Source organism: Microcebus murinus, chromosome 6 (assembly GCF_040939455.1).
Source record: "Microcebus murinus isolate Inina chromosome 6, M.murinus_Inina_mat1.0, whole genome shotgun sequence".
NCBI classification, from domain to species: domain Eukaryota; kingdom Metazoa; phylum Chordata; class Mammalia; order Primates; family Cheirogaleidae; genus Microcebus; species Microcebus murinus.
The window spans coordinates 27,066,307-27,088,930 of NC_134109.1; the positions used below are offsets into that span (position 1 = coordinate 27,066,307).

Consider the following 22,624-nt stretch of genomic DNA (forward strand, 5'->3'; position numbering starts at 1 on the left):
AACTGGGACGGGCCGCAGCACCCGCCGCGCGGCGAGGGGTGTTCGGAGCAAACCACTGGCAGGTGGCGCGACTCCGCAGTTCTTGCTGCAGCTGGGGGGGTTCTTGGTTCTTGGAGCCACCTGAGCTGCCTACCAGCCTGGGCCGGTTCTCGTCGTTCTACCTAGGACTCTCCAGCCACCAGATCGCCCCCGGGGTCAGGCCTTCCCCGACCTTTCAGCAGAGCTAGCTCTGAACTTGGCGCCCTTCTCGGCGCCATTCCGCCTCTGTACCAAGGGAAGAGAGCCAAAGGCGGGCATGGGCTTTGAACTCGGACTTTGACAGACATGCTTGCCTGATCTTAACACTAGTGTGGCCTTGGGCAGATGACACTGCCTCTCTGAGCCCCAGGTTCCTCAATTATAAAAATAAGGCACTTGTCCCACTTCCGTCTCCCTAACCCTGAAACAAGAGTCCCAAAGAACCTCTAAAGGACTCCCACGGCCCCTTTTCAAGCTGAATATCTTTACCAACTATTCTTGCTTCTGCAACATCTGATCTTCCCCAATCTCTACGCAAACTCTTTCCAGCCAAACTAATTGTTCCCCTTAAATACCGTGCATTTTGGAAAGTGTTCGTTTGTCATCCTAGCCCTGGAATATAAACTCCTAATCCCATGGAGTTTATATTCTGTCTTGTTCACTGTTTTCAGAGATTGGCGTGGTTTAAGTGTGCAAATATTTATGGACTGAATCTGGGCCTCCCAGCTTTAAGCATACCATTCTGCCCATTGCCTTGAAGTGAAAGCACATAGCACCCCTCCCCCTCCTTAACTGCTGCCTTCCCTACAGTCTTCAGGCCCCTGAGAGTATTCACCTTAATAGTTCACCTTCTTAATAGAAAAGGTGTTCTGTTAACCCTTGGTTGAATTAATAACAAGTAAATGTGTGAATGAATGAATCACCTGGTGCCTGCTCACAATGGTTTCTTTCTTTCTTTTTTTTTTGAGACAGAGTCTCACTTTGTTGCCCAGGCTAGAGTGAGTGCCCTGGCCTTAGCCTAGCTCACAGCAACCTCAATCTCCTGGGCTCAAGCGATCCTGCTGCCTCAGCCTCCCAAGTAGCTGGGACTACAGGCATGTGCCACCATGCCCGGCTGATTTTTTCTATATATATATTAGTTGGCCAATTAATTTCTTTCTATTTATAGTAGAGACAGGGTCTTGCTCTTGCTCAGGCTGGTTTCCAACTCCTGACCTTGAGCAATCTGCCCGCCTTGGCCTCCCAGAGAGCTAGGATTACAGGCTTGAGCCTCTGTGCCCTGTCTCGATGGTTTCTTTATCTGAGTCATTTTGCCGTGTCCTCAAGACTTTTGTAGTACCTTCACTCACCCAAACCCTAAAAGCCTTGCCACTGGAATTCTGGAAGGATGGACAGAAGCCCTAACTAATTTCTAGTTGAAATAGAGAAAACATCTGTGCCCTGCTGCTGCCCATGATCAAGTCCTCAGTATCCTTCACCTGGATTGTTTTCTAAGCAGCCCTAAGCCTCCTCTCACTTTCTCTAGCTCATCCTTCACACCTGTGTCAAAGATACTTCTGAAATGCAAACCTAATCCTGTCACTCCCCTGCTTAAAGTTTTTCCATTGCTTTGCCTCATGTGTGGGAATAAGTCCAAACTCCTCAATTTGACCAGGCACCTGATAATCTGGCTTCTGACTATGTTCCCATCCTCTTCCCCCATTCTCATGGATCCTGAGCTATCATCATACCACACTACTGGCTGTCTGCCCACTGTGCTATTTCACTCCTTCACATTTTTGCTTGGGCTGTTCCCTCCTCTTATTTGTCTAGGGACTCCTGGTCATCCTTTAAACCTCTTTCTCAATCCCTTCCTAACCCCCTCTGGCAAAGTTAACTGACACTTTTTTCTATGCTTCCAAAGCATTGTGTCCGTACCTCTACATCACAGGGTATTGTCACATCCTGTTTACCTGTCTCCTCAATTGGGTAAAGAAGCAGGAGGAAAGAAACCACTTTCTATTTTCCGGAATCCTCCACACACAACATAGTGCCTGGTACACTGCAGGTGCTCAGTAACTATTTACGGAATGATTAAATACTTCCATGCTTACAGCACTGCTGGACACAGCTGAAGAGTCCAAGACAGTAATCAGAAGCTCTGGTAACCTCTTGCTGGGGTTGCTGTTAATATTTCTTAGATAGCTGTTTAGTTCTTTCACAGTTTTTAATAATTAATTTTTGAAATTCTAAGCTAAGGTTTAGAAGTTCAAGCCTGGTTATAATGTAGCAAAGCATTTCTCCTGGAGTTTTAGTGATCACCCAAGTTAATCTCAGATATTATAGTCTTAGGCACCACATGCACACACACACTCACACTCATGCATGGTAGCCCACAAAGTCCTTCCCAGAGGATAAAGGTTGAATTGATTTCCTTGAAATTCACATATGAGCTTCCATGGAGTCCAAGGTGCAACCCGTCCTCTTCTTCATTGAGAGCCTCCAAGAATACAGCGTCATCTATTGGGGCAGGAGTTTATGAATATATAAGTTGTAGCAGGGTTGGAAAGAGAATTTTTGAAAAACATTTTCATTGTAAAAGATATATTCAGGAGATTGTATAAATCTATGTGTACAGTTTTAAGAAGAATAATAAGGAATTTCCATACTCTGTGACTCCTCAATCATACTGAATTGTATATTAACCATCCCGTTTTCATTATAGCTTCAATATGCATTGTCCTAAACTATACATGTTTTTTGCATACTTTTTAAATTGAGTAAAAGTGATAATTTTCAAATTACAAAAGAAAAAAATATGTGTTTTTAGAAAGGATTCAGTGGCTCCATTAGTGGGCAGTTCACCTTGAGTAATAGACATGGCATTCTTTTTCCCTACCTCAAATCCTCCACCATTTGTACGTGTGGTCTGAACCGTACACTCACATCCTTGCTTATGTATTTATGAATTTTATTGGCCATAGTAGATGGGGCTATAGCCTATCCTTCCATCTCTGGGCTCCTTAAAATAGGACCTATGCCCTACTGTCACTCTGTATTACCTAGGACACCTAGACTCCATCTCTCTGTCTCTCCAGTTATAATTTAAAATAATGGATAGATGAACACACAGTGAAAATCTAGACATGGGTTTTTTGTTTGCTTGTTTTGGGGGGTGTTGGTCTATTTTTGAATTTAATAGAAATGGAATCACAGTGCCTGTATCATTCTGTCACTGACTTCTTTCTCTCAGCGTGATGTTTTGAGGATTTCTGCATGCTGATGAGTTTGAGCTATAGTTTATTCATTTTCATTGCTGTATTTCACAACATTCACACCAATTCCCAAGCTGAAGGAGGTGGAGATGACAAAATTTAGGAGGTTTGGGGGTAGGTGGATTTGGCCGGTGAGTTTTCCCCAGCCCTGTCAGGGACGGCGTTTTTGCCTGGCAACCAGCCTTCCCAACAGCGTTCAGACCTCTGCTGGAGGGAGGGGCCGCACAGCCTCCCTTTCCCACAGATCCGAGATGCCATGCTTCGGTGCTGGGCCCATTCCAGTCTCCTCAGGATGCTTGAGGGACAAGGAAAAAGTGTTCACTTTGAAGCTGCCACATTGGGGAACTTGGAAGCAGTGGTCAGGAGCTCCCTGGCCCGAGGCCAGAGCAATGGGAGAAGCTGGGCAATTCAGTCCCCAATTTTTCAAAGGGCTCTGAGGGGCCTTAGGCAAGGACAGAAGAGATGGCATTTCAGGGAAGTCCTCTCTGAGCTGGCTTTTCTGGGCACCTGAGTTGGGGTGGGGTGGGAGATGGGGGGGAAGGGGTGGGCAGCCAACCAGCTCTGGCCTCTATTTACATATTCATACTCTATCCCCCCCCCCCCCCACCTTGCTGGTTGGCTATGCTAAGCAGCCCCCACTGTCCCCAGAGTCAGCAGCTGCAGCAAGGCTGGGTCTGTCAGATGGTGCCTTGTGCTGAGAACTGGTGGCAGGCTCCTCTCACCAGGCTAAGGGCACCAGATCTGCCCAGGGAGGAAGCAGGGAAACAAAAATCACTTCCTGACCCAGGCTGGCTGGGAATGCGCTATTCCAGCTCCTAGGCCCACCTGGCTGCAGAGCCCAGGACAAGGACCTCTTCTCTGTGAGTAACACCATCCCTTCCATTTACCTGGCCAGAGTACCTTTTCTTAAATGATGGAATGTTTATTATGAAAAATTTCAAGTGGGCAGAAAAGTGGACAGACTAGGGTCACAATACCCATCCCTAAACCTATCACCCAGACTGGACAATTGTTAATATATTTACTTTGTCTATTTTTGTTGGCTGAAATACTTTTGAATAAATTACAGAGATGGAGACATTTTACTCCCTATAGGGTATACATCTCTGGAGCCTTTTCGAAGCTCTTTTTTCATTAGGTTCTTGCAAGAATTCTGGGTGAGGGGGTGGTTATCAACCCCATTTTATAAGAGCTGAAGTGCAGAAAGTGTGTCTTCAGGGCAAGTGGCTGGGAGTAGAGCCCAGACCGCCCACCTCCCAGCCCATGCCCCTGGACAGCCACACGAAAGGATCTCTGATGTTCCGGGGTGTTTTCCTAGAGAGCAATGAGGCATCACAGCCAGTGTGTGACCTTGGGCATGCCACTTCACCTCTTTGACTTCCTCCTCCATTAAGGGAGGGCATGCCATGAAGATTCAAGCAGCCCTAACACCGGTCACTGGTTTTCAGAAAAATGAGAAAAAACAGCATAGAGTTTTTCACAAAGCAAATTTATTTGCATATTACCTTCCTTCTTTTTTTTTTAAAGGGCGGTTAAGATTTTTTTCTTTTATGAAATAAACAGAAATGATAGTAGATTGCAGTCACACTTATATTTGGCGCTCTCACTTGCAAAATAAAATGTCCACAACTCTCGAGCTATTCCAATTTTTTTCTCTTTATTTTATTAATGGTTGAAATCTTAAAGTTGGGAAACCACCCACTGTACCAGATGCTCCCGAAGCCCTTTCCAGCTCTCTGATGGCAAAGCCAGTGCAGCCAGGAGAGCTGCTCAGGGCTGGACCAGAGGTGGATGGGGTAGCCTCCCACCTGCAGCACAGGGAGGACAACACGGGGGGCCTCTCATCTTAGAGAATGAAACAGAGATGAGGTTGTATATAAAAACACCTTAGTAAAGCGTAAACATGCTGTATGACTTTGAGATGTGCTACCCGGAACAAGTCTTACATTGGCAGCTAAAGTTAGCTGTGTCTGGTAAGAGAATGGGAGGCTGTTCAGAAGTACTGTGGGCGAGACAAAAATGTATTCGTATACAAATGTGATTAAGTGAGCACTGTTATGAATCGCCAGTGGTAGCCCTTGGATCCCTGCATAGGAGAGGCTCTTTCAGGATAAGGCATTTTCTTCCATATCTCCCCAACTATATTGTCAGGCGGTTATCTACTAGGCACAAGGCGGGTCCAATTGGAATTCGACCAAATCTAGGAAATGAACAAAATGCTGCAAATAAATAAATAAAACCCCACTAAGCTTTCCCAACAAAAACCTGGCAGGAAATTTATCCAGGATATAACAATAAAACAACGTCTATAAACCTGGATTGAGTTTCAGTGACAGTGATGAGAGTAAGTCAGCATCTCTCGGGCTTCTCGATGTGCCTTTTTTCTAAGGACGCCCATAGCCCACTTTGCCTTATTGATTGGTTCCCCGGTGACCCGGCTGCTGGAGTGTGTCAGCGGTGTTTGCTGTTCCCTACATGTGTGCCGGACCACAGAAAGGGAGACAGCATGTGAGTTCTCACCTCAGCTGTCCGCGTAGGCAGCCCTTCCCCTTTGTCCCACTTGGGCAGACCTTTGGGAGATCTCCAGGAATATCAAGGGCACAGACTCACAGGGACAAAGGCTGCCATGCTAGGAGGTGCTCTGTGCAGTTCACGAAGCTGCAGCCACGGGCTTTCCCTTTTCAGCCTCCCTCTTATGTGCATTATTTACTTGAAATTCAACCTCACCCTCATTTTATACTTTCTAGCTATAAAATCCTAGCTATAATAACTCTGCAGTTATCTCATGAGCCCTGTCCTCTGGGTTTGTGCTTGTAGCTAAATTTGCTTCTCCAGTGGGACTTTTTATGTCTAGTACCGGAATGTATATCTGGGAAAGAGTCAATGAGAAAAAATACAGTTTTTTTTAATAGAATTTATTTTTTAGAGAGTTGTAAGTTTCACAGCAAAGTTGAATGGAAAATACAGAGATTTTCCATATATTCCCTGACCTCAACATGGATAGCCACCCTGATAAATGCAAATTTTTTTATTAACAAAGCAAGGGTTGCCTTTAATTTTATTACAAAAGTGAAAACATATCCATTTAAAATATGGAAAATACAGAAAAATAAAAAGAAGAAATAGAGAAAAAAATTACCTATGGTTCTATCACCCATAAATAGCTATTGGTAACATTTTGATGTATTTCTTTCTCAACTTTTTTCTTTGTATTTTTAATATCTAATGTTCTCTCTCTCTCTCTCTCTCTTTTTTTTTTGAGACAGAGTCTCACTCTGTTGCTCTGGTTAGAGTGTCATGGCCTCAGCCTAGCTCACAGCAACCTCAAACTCCTGGACTCAAGCAATCCTCTTAACCTCCTGCCTCAGCCTCCCAAGTAGCTGGGACTACAGGCATGTGCCACCATGCTCAGCTAACTTTACATATATATATATATATATATATATATATTTAGTTATCCAGCTAATTTCTTTCTATTTTTTTTTTTAGTAGAGATGGGGTCTTGCTCTTGCTCCAGCTGGTCTCAAACTCCTGAGCTCAAATGATCTGTCTGCCTAGGCCTCCCAGAGTGCTAGGATTACAGGTGTGAGGCACCACGCCCAGCCTCTAATGTTTTCTTATCACTCATTATTATAAAATAGGTTACATAAACTCTGCTTAAATGTATTTTTTAATGATTACATAATATAGTATCATGTATATGATACCATACTTTGTAATTAATTTAGCCAGTCCCTATTCTTATAAATAATACTGGGATGAGTATTTGTGACATCAATTCATGGGTATAAACATCATTTTCTTGGCTCAACTACATTTACATAGAATCACTGACTAAAATGGTATAAACATTTTTGAGTTTCTTAATATTAATATATACCACATATTTTCCCAAAAATATATGAAAAAATGAGCAAGTTTACTGAGAATCAAAGAAATACAAATAATAAGGTAACATTCCCCCATCATATTGGCAAAGATTTAAAAGACAATGCTCAGCATTGATGAAGATAAGGGGATATGTGTTCTTTCATAGAAATATTGGTACGAGAGCAAATGGGCTACTTAAAACTATATATATACAAGTAACATATGAATATATTCTTATAAAAATTCAATTAATACAGAAATATACAGAGTAAAAATTGATATGTTTCCTTCAGCCCCTCATCTCCACCCTCAATCAGTTGGTACATTTCTGGATGGCATTAGGAAAGAAGTATAAAAGTTTTAGTCTTTCACTCAGTATTTCTACTTCTAGAAGTGTAGTTTCTAAAGTTGTATATAGGAGAGTTAATTCCAATATTATTCATAATAACAATAGCTACCATTTACCAGCAATAACTAAGTGCCAGGAACTGTTCTAAAAATATAACATGCTAACTCATCAGATCCTTACAACACTCCTATAATAACAGTGGGTGTTACGGTTACTCCCATTTTAGTGATGAGAAAAGGGAGGTACAGAGAGGTCACAAAGCCAGTTAAAGTGTCTCTATGGATTCAAATCTAGGCAGCGTGACTCAGTGGCCCATGTTCCCACCCTCCATGCTATATTGTCTACACTGCTATAAAAGTGAAAATATAAGAAGGAATCTATCAAAGGGGAATTTATTATGCACCTATACAATGGAGTATTACTAGTTTTTACAGTGTTGCTATAGATTGAACTTCACTGACATGAAAGGAAAAAAGGAGGGTATAGAACTATATATCTATAATACCATTTTTGTTTTTTTTAATTTACATGAGAAATTATGTAAATTTCTCTGTACACAGAGAAAATAATTTGGAAAAAATGATATATGCCAAAATGTTAACTGTGATTTTTCTCTCAGAGGCAGCATTATAGTGTTTTTCTTTTCCTCTTAATACATTTCTATAGGCCAGGCGCTGTGGCTCACGCCTGTAATCCTAGCACTCTGGGAGGCCGAGGCCAGAGGATTGCTTGAGCTCAGGAGTTAAGAGACCAGCCTGAGCAAGAGTGAGACCCCCATCTCTACTATAAATAGAAAGAAATTAGTCAAACAACTAAAAATAGAAAAAAATTAGCTGGGCATGATAGCATGTGCCTATAGACCCAGCTACCCAGGAGGCTGAGGCAGGAGGATCCCTTGAGCCCAGGAGTTTGAGGTTGCTGTGAGCTAGACTGATGCCACGGCACTTTAACCGCCCAGGCAACAGAGTGAGACTCTATCTTGAAAAAAATATACATTTCTATATTTGGGAAGTAAAATGATCTTACATTACTTTCACAATTTAAGAAAAGCAATAAAGCTATTTTTAAAGGGCTGTGACAATTGCTACTTCCATCAGTGAATATGAGAGTGCTGTTAGTTAATCTCAAACAGAAAGCATCACTGCTTCATACAGCTTAGCCAGATAAAGGGCTCTGGGCAGCATGCAGGCCTGAGTGGGGAGCCTCCCTGTTTCTCAGCACCCCAAATGCGGAGTTTCCATGATTGCGTGGGTGTAGACATCTCTGGGCACCCAACCACAGTGCAGGGTGGCTGGATTTCCAGTTTCTGGCCTCAAAATATTTCTGCTCATTGTTGCTTCATTAAACACATTGGTTTTGTCTCTTACCTAGTAGTTCAATCTTCTGGAGCACATGGACTACATGGAATCTCAGAAATAATACTTTAAATAATCCACTAGGGAGATTTGGCAAAGTGGGTGGTTCTATGATTTTCTTTTTTTAATGTCTGCAACGGGAAAATGGAGATATTCCAATCTATGTCTGTCTGTCCATCTGTCTTCTCACATGTCTGTCTGTATGTATTGATTTTTTCCCCCAAGTACAAGGCTCCTTGCTAGGTGCTACAGGGATCTGAAATTTTCGAGACAAAAGTCACTGTAAATATTCTCAGGTGAGAAGTGATAAAAAAGAAGAAAAATCAGTATAAATGAAGTATTCATAGAACAAATAATTCAACAGAGTTAGCAAACCTCTATTGGTGACAATTGGCAGTCAGGCACAACATGGGGACACAAAGAGGGAACTCAGTCTAATGAGGAAGACACATTGATTGCTTCAGAGAGACAACTTTTCAGTTGGATTTTGACAGAGGAGAAAGGGTTTGTCAGTGGAAAAGTGAAAGAAATGCCATTGAAGCCGTGGGAACAATAAGCGCAAAGACATGGAAGCTTGAGGAAGCTTGGCATGCTCAAAGTCCAGGACAGCTCAACAGGGACAAGTGTTGAGGGTAGTGGCTCCAGAGGAGTTAGATCAAGACCACATTTACAAAGAGCTGAGACATTTGAACCCCTAAGTCAACAGGAAATGAGCAAAGACTGATTTCATGGAGGGGCCTAAGCAGATCTACATTTTAGAAAAAAAAATTTTTTTTTTGAGACAAGAGTCTCACTCTGTTGCCCGGGCTAGAGTGCCATAGTGCCAGCCTAGCTCACAGCAAACTCCTGGGCTCAAGTGATCCTCCTGCTTCAGCCTCCTGAGTAGCTGCGACTACAGGCATGTGCCACCATGCCCAGCTAATTTTTTCTATATATTTTACTTGGCCAATTAATTTCTTTCTATTTTTTTAGTAGAGATGGGGTCTCGCTCTTGCTCAGGCTGGTCTGGAATTCCTGATCTTGAGCGATCCGCTCCCTCAGCCTCCCAGAGTGCTAGCATTTTAGAAAATTAATGCCAGTGACAATGCCACTGAGAAAACTGAAACAATCAAAAGGGAACTTCCACCAGTTCCCATCACCACATTTACCCACCTGTCCTGCACCTGTGCACAGCCACTGTCCTCCCTCCTGCCCGCAGATGAACTGAGGTTCCCCTGTCTAAAGTTGATCCCCACATGCATACACAGGATCTCATCCTCTCCTTCCTGCCCAAGGTCGTAGCTCCAGAAATTCTCCCCCAACCCAGTAAAGAACGATCCTTTTAAAACTAAGTCAGATCATATCTCTTGTAACCCTCTAATAGGTAGTCCTCATTTATCTCAGAGGAAAGGCCAACTTTTTGCAGTGGCCAACAAGACCTTACATAATGGCCCTCCATCACTTACTTAGTATGTTATTACATCTGTCTCCCTCTGCGTGAATGCTAGCTCCACATGGGCAGAGGATGTTGGTTGGTGTCAGCACTCAATCCATGTTTGTTGAATGAATAAATGAGCATAGAAGAAAGATCAGATTGAAGAGAGGCTAGGAAATGGGGGCCCAGTCATTAGGTATTAGAATCATCCAGGTGAGAAATTATGAGCCCCTCAATCAGGACAGTGGTAATGGGAATGGCACGGCATAATGTAGTTCAGCGCTCTTTTTGCCATAAACTTATCAGCCACAGTGACCACATCAATGTCGAGGATGAGGAGTTGGGCAGGAGGCGAAGAGACTTCCCAGCTTCCAGCTTAAATAACAAGATAGGCAGTGTGAGAGGTGAAGCAGATGAAGGGGCGGCTATAAAGCTTGGGTTTGAACATGTTGAGTTTGAACAGGAAATGTTCAGTTTGCAGTCAGAATAACCCCCTCTTCTTTTTGGAAGCTACTTAGCCGAAAACATATTATGTCATTTGTGTCATTGTTGTACCATCCTTCTTGGTTAAATATCAATTCTGCCAGTTTAATGATCATTATTATTTTAGTTAGAAAGCAGGTAATGTATGCTTAGTGATCTGGTCAAGCTTACCAGATGATAAGATCTGTTTTAAAAATAATTTTTTCATATTATACAAACAATATTTATTGTTGTCAAATTATCATAGGAAGTTAGGAAATGTTTCTTTCTCCAACAAGTGGTAAGTCATCTAAAATGTTGGTACTGGCCAGGTGCAGTGGCTCACACCTGTAATTGTAGCATTCTGAAAGGCTGAGGCAGGAGGATCACTCGAGGTCAGGAGTTCGAAACCAGCCTGAGCAAGAGTGAGACCCAGTCTCTACTAAAAATAGAAAGAAATGAACTGGACAACTAAAAATATATAGAAAAATTAGCCGGGCATGGTGGCACATACCTGTAGTCCCAGCTACTCGGGAGGCTGAGGCAGAAGGATTGCTTGAGCCCAGGAGTTTGAGGTTGCTGTGAGCTAGGCTGACGCCATGGCATTCTAGCCCGGGCAACAGAGTGAGACTCTGTCTCAAAATAAAATAAATAAAATGTTGGTACCGTATAAATATGGTGATAACAAATTCTGTATATTAATTTGGTGAGTCATCCATTTTCATTTTAGTAAATTACAAATATCTTACTCAAGGCAAGAATCTTCTAATTATTCTGACCTAAGAGCCCAGCCTTCTCTCAGTAGCATTTGTCCAGGATGGCAGTACAGCTGCCACCGCTGCCTGCCTTCCGCCTTCGTCCTTGGTGTGACATCGCTAAAGACTGTAACACAGGGAATGTGTCAGGGTCCCTTGCCAGTCACCAGGCAGCTCCAAGTGGAGGCTGTGGTCAAGCCTGCAGACCCCTACGGTGGGCCTAAAATCCACTGGCTGCAGCTGAGCTGAGAGGATTACAAGCAAGCTTCAGGATGGAAGCAGGTAGAAGAAAGTTAGCTCTCTCCCCCCTGCATTTGTGCCAGAGAAGCAAAGGAGAGTGGAGTCTGTAGAGAAAAAGTTCATTGACCTCTTCTAGTAAAGGATGAATCGGCTTCATGGACACAGAGATCGTTGGTCTCTTTGGCAGGTCCCATCTGCAGGGAGGCAGCTGAGGTGTGGCTGGAGTCAGAAGATTTGGAGTCTTAGTAACTGAGAGCTACTCTTGGCCTCACAGAGCCTCGGTTTACTCCTCTGTGAAATGGGAGAATGACTCTCAAGGTTGGTGTGAGATGCAGCAAGGTAACATGTAAGGACAGTTTTGTAAACTCCAAGGGGCTCATGACTGCTATCAGTCACTTCTTAGGTGTCAGAAGCCTCCTGGTTAGAGTTGATACTTTGTGGGAGAAAAATAGCTTCAGGCAACCTTTCCTGAAATAGCTCCCTCCTCCCTCCATTCCCTCTCCCCATTTCCAACCTCTTATTGTGCTTTTTGTTCATAGCAGGTATCACTCCCTGAAAACACACTTGTTTGTTTGTTCTCTGCTTCCCTCACCAGAGAAGCAGAGGGCAGACCCTGCTGATCTTGCTCACCACTGCCTTGCCAAGTGCCCGGAAGAAGGCCTGGCACGTAGTAAGTGCTCAATAGACAGTGATTCAATAAATGGCTGAGTGATGAATAAATAATCTGACCTTTCCAGGAGTTAGGACGGCAATGCTTCAAGTGCAGGTTCCTGTGCCACCACTGAGGGTCCGACTTAGCAGATCTGGCTGAGTCTGCTGAATTTGCTATTTTTTAAAAGTACCTAGGTGATTCTGTTGCTCTTAACTCACTAAAAAAGTGACTCTGAATCAGACAAATCTTGGTTTGACCCCAGTCTGTCACTTACTAGATGCATGACCTCGAGGAGTAACTTCTTAACTTCTCTGACCCTAGTTCCTTATTTGTCAATGACAGGAATGATAACATTCTCAGGGAGTTCTTATGAGAATTAAATTAGATAATAGATGTAAGCTTCTTGGCATAATGCCAGTTGCTCAATTGGCAGCCATTATTCTAATATTGTCATTGTTATTATTGTTATTCCAGGCAGGAGAAGATTTTTCTCCCTGAAGGATCACTCTTGGGAATCTCCTCAAAGTGGGGTCCCACCCAGCAGCTGGGCATCACCTGGGAGCTGGTTAGAGATGCAGACACCCCACCCCAGAGGCAAAGAATTGAAACCTGCATTTTAGCAAGATCCCCAGGTGATTCATTTGCACGATGAAGTTTGAAAAACACTGTTCAAAGTCACATGTACTGTTCTCTTCCTGTCTCTGACTTCAGAAGTCTTCCCAGGAGGTTTTTAAGTTCCAGCACCCCAGAATCTGACTCCTTCCTCTGCAATAGTGGCTTTTCACCCTTGGAAGAGCAGAGGAGGAACCCAGCTTGTTCTGGGTGCACGTCCAGCTGAGGAGATTACGGGGAGGGATTCCTGAAGTCCCTTGGGTCCTTCATGGAGCTCTGAACATAAACAAGTGCCTGGGGAGCCAGGGGTTGGACCCAAACTCCATCTTGCCTTCTCCTCAGTCCCGGACCTGCTTCCACGTGGCAGAACCCTGTATGGAAGGGGAGAGAAGCCCATCCCCCCAAGAGCTGGGTAGAGACTCCCCCTTTCCCTGGAACCAGGTCCCCAGCTCCAGCCTCGCCGACCCCACCTGGTTTGGGGATGAGCACGTCCAGGCAAAGAGAGCCAGAGTGGAGACCATCATCCGAGGCATGGGTCTGCCCCCCGGCCCTCCGGTGCCAGGCAATGCCCGAGCCAGGGCCAGCCCGTGCTGCCTAGAGAAGGCCCGAGAGCGGAAGAGGAAGCAGAGCCTTCCCACGCAGCAAGGCCCCCTGAAGCCAGGCCCTTCCGGGGGCGGGGGCAACAGGAAGGGGGGCCCTTGGGTGAGAGAACAACTTCACCTGCTGAAGCAACAGCTGAGACATCTGGAAGCACACATCCTGCAGGCTGCTGAGCCGGGGCACGCAGCTCGGGGCCCAGGAGGCGCTGGCAAGGGGAAAGGCCCCCTGAGTGTGAAGCAGAGGAATGGCTGTGGGTCTGGCCCCTGGGCTATGGACAGTGGCCACCACCAGGCTTCCAGTAAGGACCTCTCTGGGGCAGAAAAACATAGAGTGTCTGAGGTCGAATACCAGTCTGGGGAGCCCAGGTTCCTGCCTTCCGGGGCTTTGCTGGAGGCTTTGCTGGAGGTTCTGAGGAAAGAACTGATGGGGGCAGTGTCCCAGGCTGTGGACTCAGTATTACAAAAGGTGCTGTTGGATCCACCAGGCTACCTGGCTCAGCTGGGCAGAAGCTTCCAGGGACTAGTGCCAGAGGGTAAAAGCGAGCTCTCACCTCCTGGGAGAGGCGGCTATAAGGGTGCATTTGCTCTGGCTGCCTTGCCCAGAGGGGTCCAGCCACAAGCTGGGGTCCCATTGGGAAACCTACCACTGGCTAAGCCTCCAGATTCTCCTAGGTACCCTATCTCTCCAAGAATGATCTCCAAATCCTATCATGGTCCCCCAGCAAACCGTCCCTTGACTGTGCCTTCCCACGTCCAGGAAAATCAGATTCTTAGCCATCTGCTGGGTCATGGACGCAATGGCCACTGGAGCAGTGGTCCTCCCCAGGACTCACCTTCCCAAAGTCACTCCTCCTCCGAGTCTGCCCCACGGCCTTGGGGAGCTTCCAAACTGCACCCAACAGTGTTGAGCCAGCAGCAGGGCCCCCTGCCTTTTACCCCCACCTATCTGGAAAGCCTGCCCCTTGTTCCCTCGGTGAAGATGGAACAGGGCGGCCTGCAGGCTGTCTCGGAGGCACTTCCTTTCTCTTCCGTCCACATATCCTTTACTAGTGATTGAAGTTCTCATTGGCACTGCCCAGAGAAACAGGAACAGGAAGTTGAGGAGGAGGGGGGACAAATGTCCATACTGCATACGGAGGAATAGCTTTGCTTTCTCATGTCTTCCCACAGGGCTTTCATTCCCTGAGCTTATTAGTTTTAAAGTGATGCCTACATTCTGGAATTTAAGGATCCTGGGAAGGTTCATTTATCTTCTTTTGTGACCTATCAGATTATGCCACTATTGACTTAATTCCTTTGGGTCTGAAAGGGTTTTGTTTGTTTTTAAACTCAAATGGGCTTCCAAAATATGATAGATACCCTATGGAAAGAAGAACTCCATAAGCTGGTTGTCAGCTGCCCAGACCCCTAGGCAGAGGGTCAAGGGAATGGCCTCATCTGAGGTGTGGCTTCCCCAACCCCACTGCTCTACAGATAAATAGGCTGTAGTGTCTAGATAATTCATGGGGAGCATTCAAGGGACCAAGAATTGCTGGGGCAGATGGGAAAGAACTTTTTCTCAAGGACTAGACCTGGAGAGGCAGCTGGAAGGGATCAGAGCCCTTCAGTTTAAGGAGCAGCTTCCAAGCTGCTGCCATGTGGGCTGGAGATGGGGGGCTGGGCCCGCAGAGAGAGAGGAGGCCCCATGAGGAAGCCTGAGAGGCCCAGGCTGATCCGCAGGGGTCTGGATCTCATTGCATCATTTTTGCAACCCTTAGGCTGACCCCATTTTCTTAAAGTGTTTCCCAGAGTAACCTTCAGGATATTAATAGTTGTTGAGTTAGAAGAAAAAGCAGCTTGGGCAAATACTGGGTGAGCTTCTTTGCTGGGGGACTTTCCCAGAGCCTTTAACATGCTGAAGTCCAATGGAAGCTCTAAGAGGAAAATGTATTCAGCCCCAAACTCATATGACCAAAGAACCCTCTTCCAACAAGCATCTTGCAAGACTAAAGTTCCTGAGAACATATTTTGGACGTTGCTTTTTTAGAGATGTGCTCACGCTGCTGCTTCTCATGGGCAGCCTTCAAGCTGAGTCTCCAGAGGTTGCATACCCCAGTGTGAAGAGTCCTGTCCTCTGCCTAGCAACGGCAGTGAGAGTGGCAGGATCCAGCGGGGCCAGCTCACACCCAACCATATAGCTCGCTCTTGTGTCCCAAATGCTACGAGCGCCCCCTGCTGGCCAAAGGTGTTGGACACATCCGGAAGCTTTCCTGGAAGGCAGTGAGCAACCATAAAACCGAGGCTAAGAACGCTTCACTTGCTACCACAGCCTCTTCAGGCAGTAGGGAATCTTCTTGGAGGTAGAGAGATACCAGCACAGATAGATTTTCTGTATGTGAAAGTTTACCTGTCTGGGCCTTTGATAAGAACTGGTTAAGATTCCCCATTACATTCAGGCAGCGGCCAAAGAACCTTAAGAAGACTCGGTCCCCAAAGATTTGCTGGTATTTGTTCAGCCTGTCCCTACATGTGCCTGCCCTGCCACATAAAATGGGGATTGGGCTTACAGAGCTTTGGGAGGTTTGGGGGCCCATCCTAAGAAAGACCTAAACCAGGCCTGGCTGTGTGGGTGAAGTGCAAGGCAGGATCCCAGCCCCCAACTCTTCCCTCATCCCTACTGCCTGTATTCCAGCACTAGAGATTTAGCCCCACCAGCCATGAAAGCCACCTAAGCACAAGCTGCTCTAAAGCACTAAAAGAATTTTCACAGTCACATGCCATCCCTGGGACCAGTTGGGCAGGTGTGAAGATCACAATGGGGGTAACATTTACTGAGCACCTCCTCTGTGGCAGGCACTGCTACTAGCAGTTCACATGTACATGCCCACCACCACTTAGCCACAATTCTGAAATACAAAAAACTTTGAAAAGCCATATGATTTTTTCCCTGAGATCCACGCAATCTCTTTTGGTGGCAAAACCTGACCTGCACTGATTGGAGGCTACTTATATAGACTTTATCCCACATAGTAGTCATATATGTTGCTGTAGAAATATCAGTGCATTGGATTACAGGCTGCCTCTACTGTGGATGTTAATGAACATGCGGTATTCACATCATATTACCTTTATAAGTTAACAGAAATTCTGAAATCAGAACTCCATTTGGCAATGCCATGTCTCAGATAAGGGGTTGTGGGCCTATATTATCTTGCAATCTCCAGCATCCACTCCAGGATCAGGTATTTGAAAGGCAGGGACAGAGCAGTGAACTAACTTGTCCAAAGTCACAAGATAGATAAGCGAGGAACCAGAATTCAAACCCAGGATGTGACAGCCACACACAAGCTTTAACCACTATACCATATATAGATCTTAGAAATGAGGCCCAGAGCAGTTAATTGGCTTGCCCAGGGTCACACAGCTAATAGATGACTCAGTGTCTGAAACTGGGTCTTTGGACTCCCAAATCCAGGATTCTTTCCACAACATTTATGAACCTGCAGGAAGGATTAGTAGGGCTAACAGGACAGGAGTCAGGGGTCTATGCACAACAGCCTGGGTGCCTGTGCCAACTATAATCATAGTTGGTTGGTTTGGTTTTGTGTGGCTAAAGTGATTTATCCTGTGGGGAAGTCTCAATTGTCCTAACCTACAGCTCTCAGACCAGAGATCCAGGTTACTCTGTAAAATGCTTCTCACCCAGCCCAAGGACCGTCCCTGGGAATGCTAAGCGTACTCGTGTAAGAATCTTTATTTCTCTCCCACTCTTGTACTAGGCAGTCACACCATAGATCCTCTGTTCTTGTTTAAGGGGGAGGACTCTGTTCCCTGAGTGAGGTGTGGCTTGGAATATAATTTCCATACACGTGTATGGATTAAGGTTGATTGTTCACTCACTCACTCACTCTTTCATCCAACAAACATTTATTGAGCACCTACTATGTGCCCAGCACTGGTCTAGGCACGTGGAACTACAGAGATGAAAAGCTAAGGTCCTTGCCCTCAAGGAGCTCACAGTCTAAATTAGGAGACAAACATGCAGTAAAAATTCCAATAAGGTCATTACTACAACACAGGTTTGTACAAAGGGTCTTGGTAGCCCAGGGTAAGGAAGGCCTAATTTGGCAAGGAAAGGTTTCACAGAGGAGGGAGCTTCTGAGCTGAGACTTGAAGGATGAGGGAAAGTTCTGTCAGGCACATGGAGAGCAGGTGCAGCCCAATAGTTCGAGCTTCTTGAGCAAGAGCAGAATGTGAGCTGGTACTCAGTCTGGTTAGGGGCTTGCTGGCTTAAACACTGTAAAGACAGTTACGAGAATGAAGCCAGAATGAGGACCATCTAGTTGACTCTTCTCATTTTACAGATGAAGAAACTGAGGCAGAGAGGGGTAGTAAATCTCTATTTGGGGTTTCAAAATGGTTTACCTGGGATAGAACTGCCATCTCTTCCCATCCTATTCTGACACACACACGCACAAAGTACAACAAATTGTATTTGATATCATATATGCCATATAACTTTTACACATCAACATTTTTAAAATTCTGTAACTTAACTATGCATATACAGTATCCAGTTTAAGTGATCAGAGTTTCTAGAGACAGAAAAATGGAGCAAGTATACCATTCAATCAGGAAAAAAAAAGATAAAATAGAAATCACAAGGAACAGTTTGGATGATCTGATAAAACTGTTTGATAAACTTGTGTTTTAAATCATGAATTTTCCTTGACACTGAGATAAATCCAGGAGGGTCTAAACCCCAGTCATTTGAAGAAGGCCAAACTAATGTTCTTCTTCACACGATACCCCAGTTCCAACCTCCTGAAGGCATATTTCCCTGATGTTCAGGTAAAGTCACTCAATCAAGTTCAGCCTTTGCTGTGTTTTGCCTGGGGTGAGGCCAGTCCTAGGTCACCATATGTGCATGTCAAGCTCCCCTTTGTGTTGCTGGTGGAATCGGTGCACTTTCCAGTTCTGGGATGAGACTCTGCCCAAATTATTGTGAATAACTTTAGGCTAGGCAGGTTTGGTATCTGAGTTTTTAAGCTTTTGAGCTGTAGATAAACCCAGACACACATGAGAAAGGAAAGGGAAATGTTAGTAAGCGGCATTTTTGGCCTCGTTTTCTGTCTTTACTAGGGACATTATGAAAAAGAAAGAATATATAAAGAGTCAGACACTGTCACATTTACATTCAAATTGCTATGTTTCAAAACTGAGTGAAAGTAGACACAGATCAAATCTGACATTAAGGAAAGTCAAACTGACTGTTGGAACCAGACTTCACTTGTTCCCCCAAAAAGTTTCTGAAGGCCCCCCTCATCCTGGGTGTTGGGTTAGGGGCTGTTAATACTTTGGGTGTATCATTCAAGTTTTTCAGGGCTTTCCATTATAATCAGTTACTTGGTTGATCCCTGCAGCAAATTCTAATTTCAATTCATTCTGCAACTCCAAGTTGCCAGTTAACTGCTCTCTGACTTGCACCCTTCCCCCACTTCCCTTGGCCCTTTACCCAGGCAGAAGGCTCCAGGGCTGCCATGCAATCGTCTGGGTGCAGCAAACGCTGGCAGCACACTGGCCTTGACCCTGGACCCTCCCTAAGTCACACTGAGACACCATCAAAAGCTTTTCATGGGTGAAAAACCTTCATAAACTAGCATATCAAGAAACATTTATTTTCTAATGGGTATTGTAGCTAATTCAGATTTTTTTTGAGTATAACTGGCTTAGAAAATAGCCAGGATTTCTTTCTTTCTTTTTTTTTTAATGGAAGCTCTTGCTAATGTTGGCTGAAGCCATTCATATTAACCCTTATGCTGAACCAGAAGTGGACAGTCTGATTCTGGGCACTCATGGCAAATGTCTGACTTGACGGACCCCTTGTTTGTACAGTTCAACCGCTGCATTACCTCACAGATGATCAAGTGGTTCAGCAACTTCCGTGAGTTCTATTACATCCAAATGGAAAAATATGCCCGGCAAGCAATTTCAGATGGTGTTACAAATCCCAAAATGCTGGTGGTTCTCCGAGATTCAGAACTTTTCCGAGCTCTCAATATGCACTATAACAAGGGAAATGACTTTGAGGTAAGACCATGTACGGGTTCCCATGAGGCCTGATGAGTGTCTTCCCTATGTTACTGGAGCTCTAGAAAGATCCCCTTCTATTTGTGTCCTGAAGTTACTGAGAGCCAGGGCAGCCTGGGGCCAATCTCTGTATCATCCACCTCAACATCTTTTGGGCAACATGTGGATACAGCAAACCAAATATATAGCCAGTCTTCATTCTGAAACTTAAGCAGAGGTCCACCCAGTGTTATGCCACTTTAGATTTACTACTCTGAAATTATCACTTTTTATAACTTATTGACCTTTTCGCTTTAGTGCCAGGAGGCTCAGGAATGAATGAATGCTGTAACACCTAGTCTTGGCCTAGGTTTTCTGAACAATTTCTGTTCTTTGAGACAAAGTCTCACTCTGTTGCCTGGGCTACAGTGCCGTGGCGTCAGCCTAACTAACAGCAACCTCAAAGTCCTGGGCTCAAGCAGTCCTTCTGCCTCAGCCTCCCAAGTAGCTGGGACTACAGGCATGCGCCACCATGCCCGGCTAATTTTTTCTGTATGTATTTTTAGTTGGCCAATTAATTTCTTTCTATTTCTAGTAGAGATGGGGTCTCGCTCTTGCTCAGGCTGGTTTCGAACTCCTGACCTTGAGCGATCCACGTGCCTCAGCCTCCCAGAGTGCTAGTATTACAAGTGTGAGCCACTGCACTGGGCCACTTGACCAGTTTTAATTACGGGCCGTCCATGACAAGTCCCCTTAGATCCTTTCTGAAAAGAACAAACAAAGTATACTCAAGCATCTCACTCCCTTGGGGATCTCTGTGAAGGCACACTTGTGGTACCTTAGAGGTTAAGTGTCAGTAAAGGGTGAGTCTAAGTGCACTGGTGCAAATTCCTAATCAAGGGACACACGGTGCTTCATGCACAGGTGTCAGCTGTTAGGCTGGCATCTTATTTTGCAGGTGCCAGTTGTGTCTGGTCACAGATTACACTTCCCTTTTCTTGCCTTTCTCACCTGACTGTGATCACAAAGAGCAGTTTATTGATACCTCCAAGAAATATAAGAACTATTGGTATCCGCTGGTTGAATGCTCAGACTATGTTTGGGAAGCTAAGCCTAACTGTGGGGAACATGGACCATGCCTCCTTTCTGAGGCTTGAGAGGTCAGGACCAGTATAGGATGGGTGGCATTGCCACATCTTTCCACACGGGGACGGTCATTTGGCATGCAATGGCATCAAGACCCAAGCCAAACTGGATCTGGAGGACCTGTAGGACACCCCATCAATTCATGGTGCCAGTCTAGGTAAGGGTCCTGGAACAGCCACCCTCAACTGGCTTTGAAAACAGGAACATTAAGCCCTTCAGATCCAGCCCTAAAAGGTGCTGGGATGAGGAATGAGAGTCCCACGCTTTTTTCCTTTCCACAATAGGTACTAAGGGAAAGAATTTGAAAACCACTTTGAGCCACAGTTTTAATTTAAGTAAGATTTTCCTACTTACTTATTAAAAAGTCACTCATTGGTAGAATCAGCAACTCCTAAAAAGGGAGTGTCCCTCATTCACTTTCTCCCAGGGCTGTCTCATTGAACTGTCATATTAATGTTTGTGTTTGATGAGAAGCAGGGGATTCCTAGGGCTGCAGAAATCAGGGGCCAGTAGAGTAGGGATGCTCTTAGCCCACTACCCAAGAACAGGCAGCATCCGCTAGTGAGGTCTTTGCGGCACCAGTGCTTCCCGGCCTCATGTCTTTTCTCTCTTGTGGGTCTCTTTGGGAATGCAGGTCCCAGATTGCTTCTTGGAAATCGCCAGCTTGACATTACAGGAGTTCTTCAGGGCTGTCTCCGCAGGGAAAGACTCAGATCCTTCCTGGAAGAAACCCATTTATAAAATTATTTCGAAACTGGACAGTGACATCCCAGAGATATTTAAATCTTCCAGCTGTTCCCAGGAGCTGTTGCAGAGTTAAGATCCCACAGAGTGAGGAGTGACTGGCCAGGGTTTCCTGGGTTTGTCTTAAATGGCAGGTTAGCTGTAGTCATATTAAAAAAAAAAAAAAAAAAAAGGCACAAGGAACCCCATCCCCAGCATACACACCAAATAGGTACTATTACTGTTTTGATAATTTATTTTCTTTTCCAGAATCATCAGAAATTTAACTTTAGCTATAAAATATATCAACTAAATGTATTGGTGTGTTGGTAGTATATTATAAAAGAAACACAAACTTGGTATCAGGAATCTTAACTCCATTGTTTACAGATTTTGTGACCCTGGGAACTTCCTGGTATCTTTGCATGTATAAAACAAGGATGTAATGATTAAAAGATAATATGTCCTTAAGTGCCATGTAACATTTCTCACTCACTACACAAACAATGTTTTTCTCCCTTGGCTTTGAGATAAGGTTACCTTATTAGGGGTTTTTATAAACTGCTGTTTTGATTTTAGTTATCTCTTTACCATCTATTTGCTAGTCACTTTCACATACATCATCTTTAAGCTGTTTACCCTGAAAAGTAGTTACTATCTTCATTTTTAAAATGACCAAACGGAAGTTTTAGAACTGTGGGGTAACTGGCCAAAGGCTGGCCATGAGACTAAGACAGCTGGGTAAGTAGGGGCAGTCAGGTGCTGCAGGAACCAAGACCTTCTGATACCAGACTGCATGCTGGACCAGCTCATGCTACCACTCAGCATCTCCAACAGGACTGCACTCCCAGTGAAGACCCAGCACTGACAGGGCACTGTCCTCTGACAACCCCATGCAGCACTTAGGAGCACTTCCTTACTCAAGATTTCCAAGGATCATTTCAACAAGCTCAACACAAACTTCTGCAGGACTTGAGTGTTGCATTCACACTACCTTGCTGGTAGAGTTTATCAGGACAACCCAGTCTCTAGTTGACCAATACAATTGATACTCCAACCTCATATGTGCAGAAGAAACTGAATTTCAGACTGTGAAAGCTAGAAAGGGCCTTAGGACATCATCTGGC

The 22,624-nt window shown here is 44.8% G+C and overlaps 1 protein-coding gene across 1 annotated transcript; it reads left to right on the forward strand.

The window, feature by feature from the left end:
* The first annotated feature begins 13,017 nt into the window (after positions 1-13,017).
* PROX2 (prospero homeobox 2) lies at positions 13,018-21,707 on the forward strand. Its single transcript, XM_076004614.1, has 5 exons — positions 13,018-13,050; positions 13,144-14,616; positions 18,303-18,410; positions 19,455-19,649; positions 21,409-21,707. Exons 1-5 carry the CDS (start codon positions 13,018-13,020, stop codon positions 21,592-21,594), a joined length of 1,995 nt encoding a protein of 664 aa, XP_075860729.1. The 3' UTR covers positions 21,595-21,707.
* The last annotated feature ends 917 nt before the right edge of the window (positions 21,708-22,624 follow it).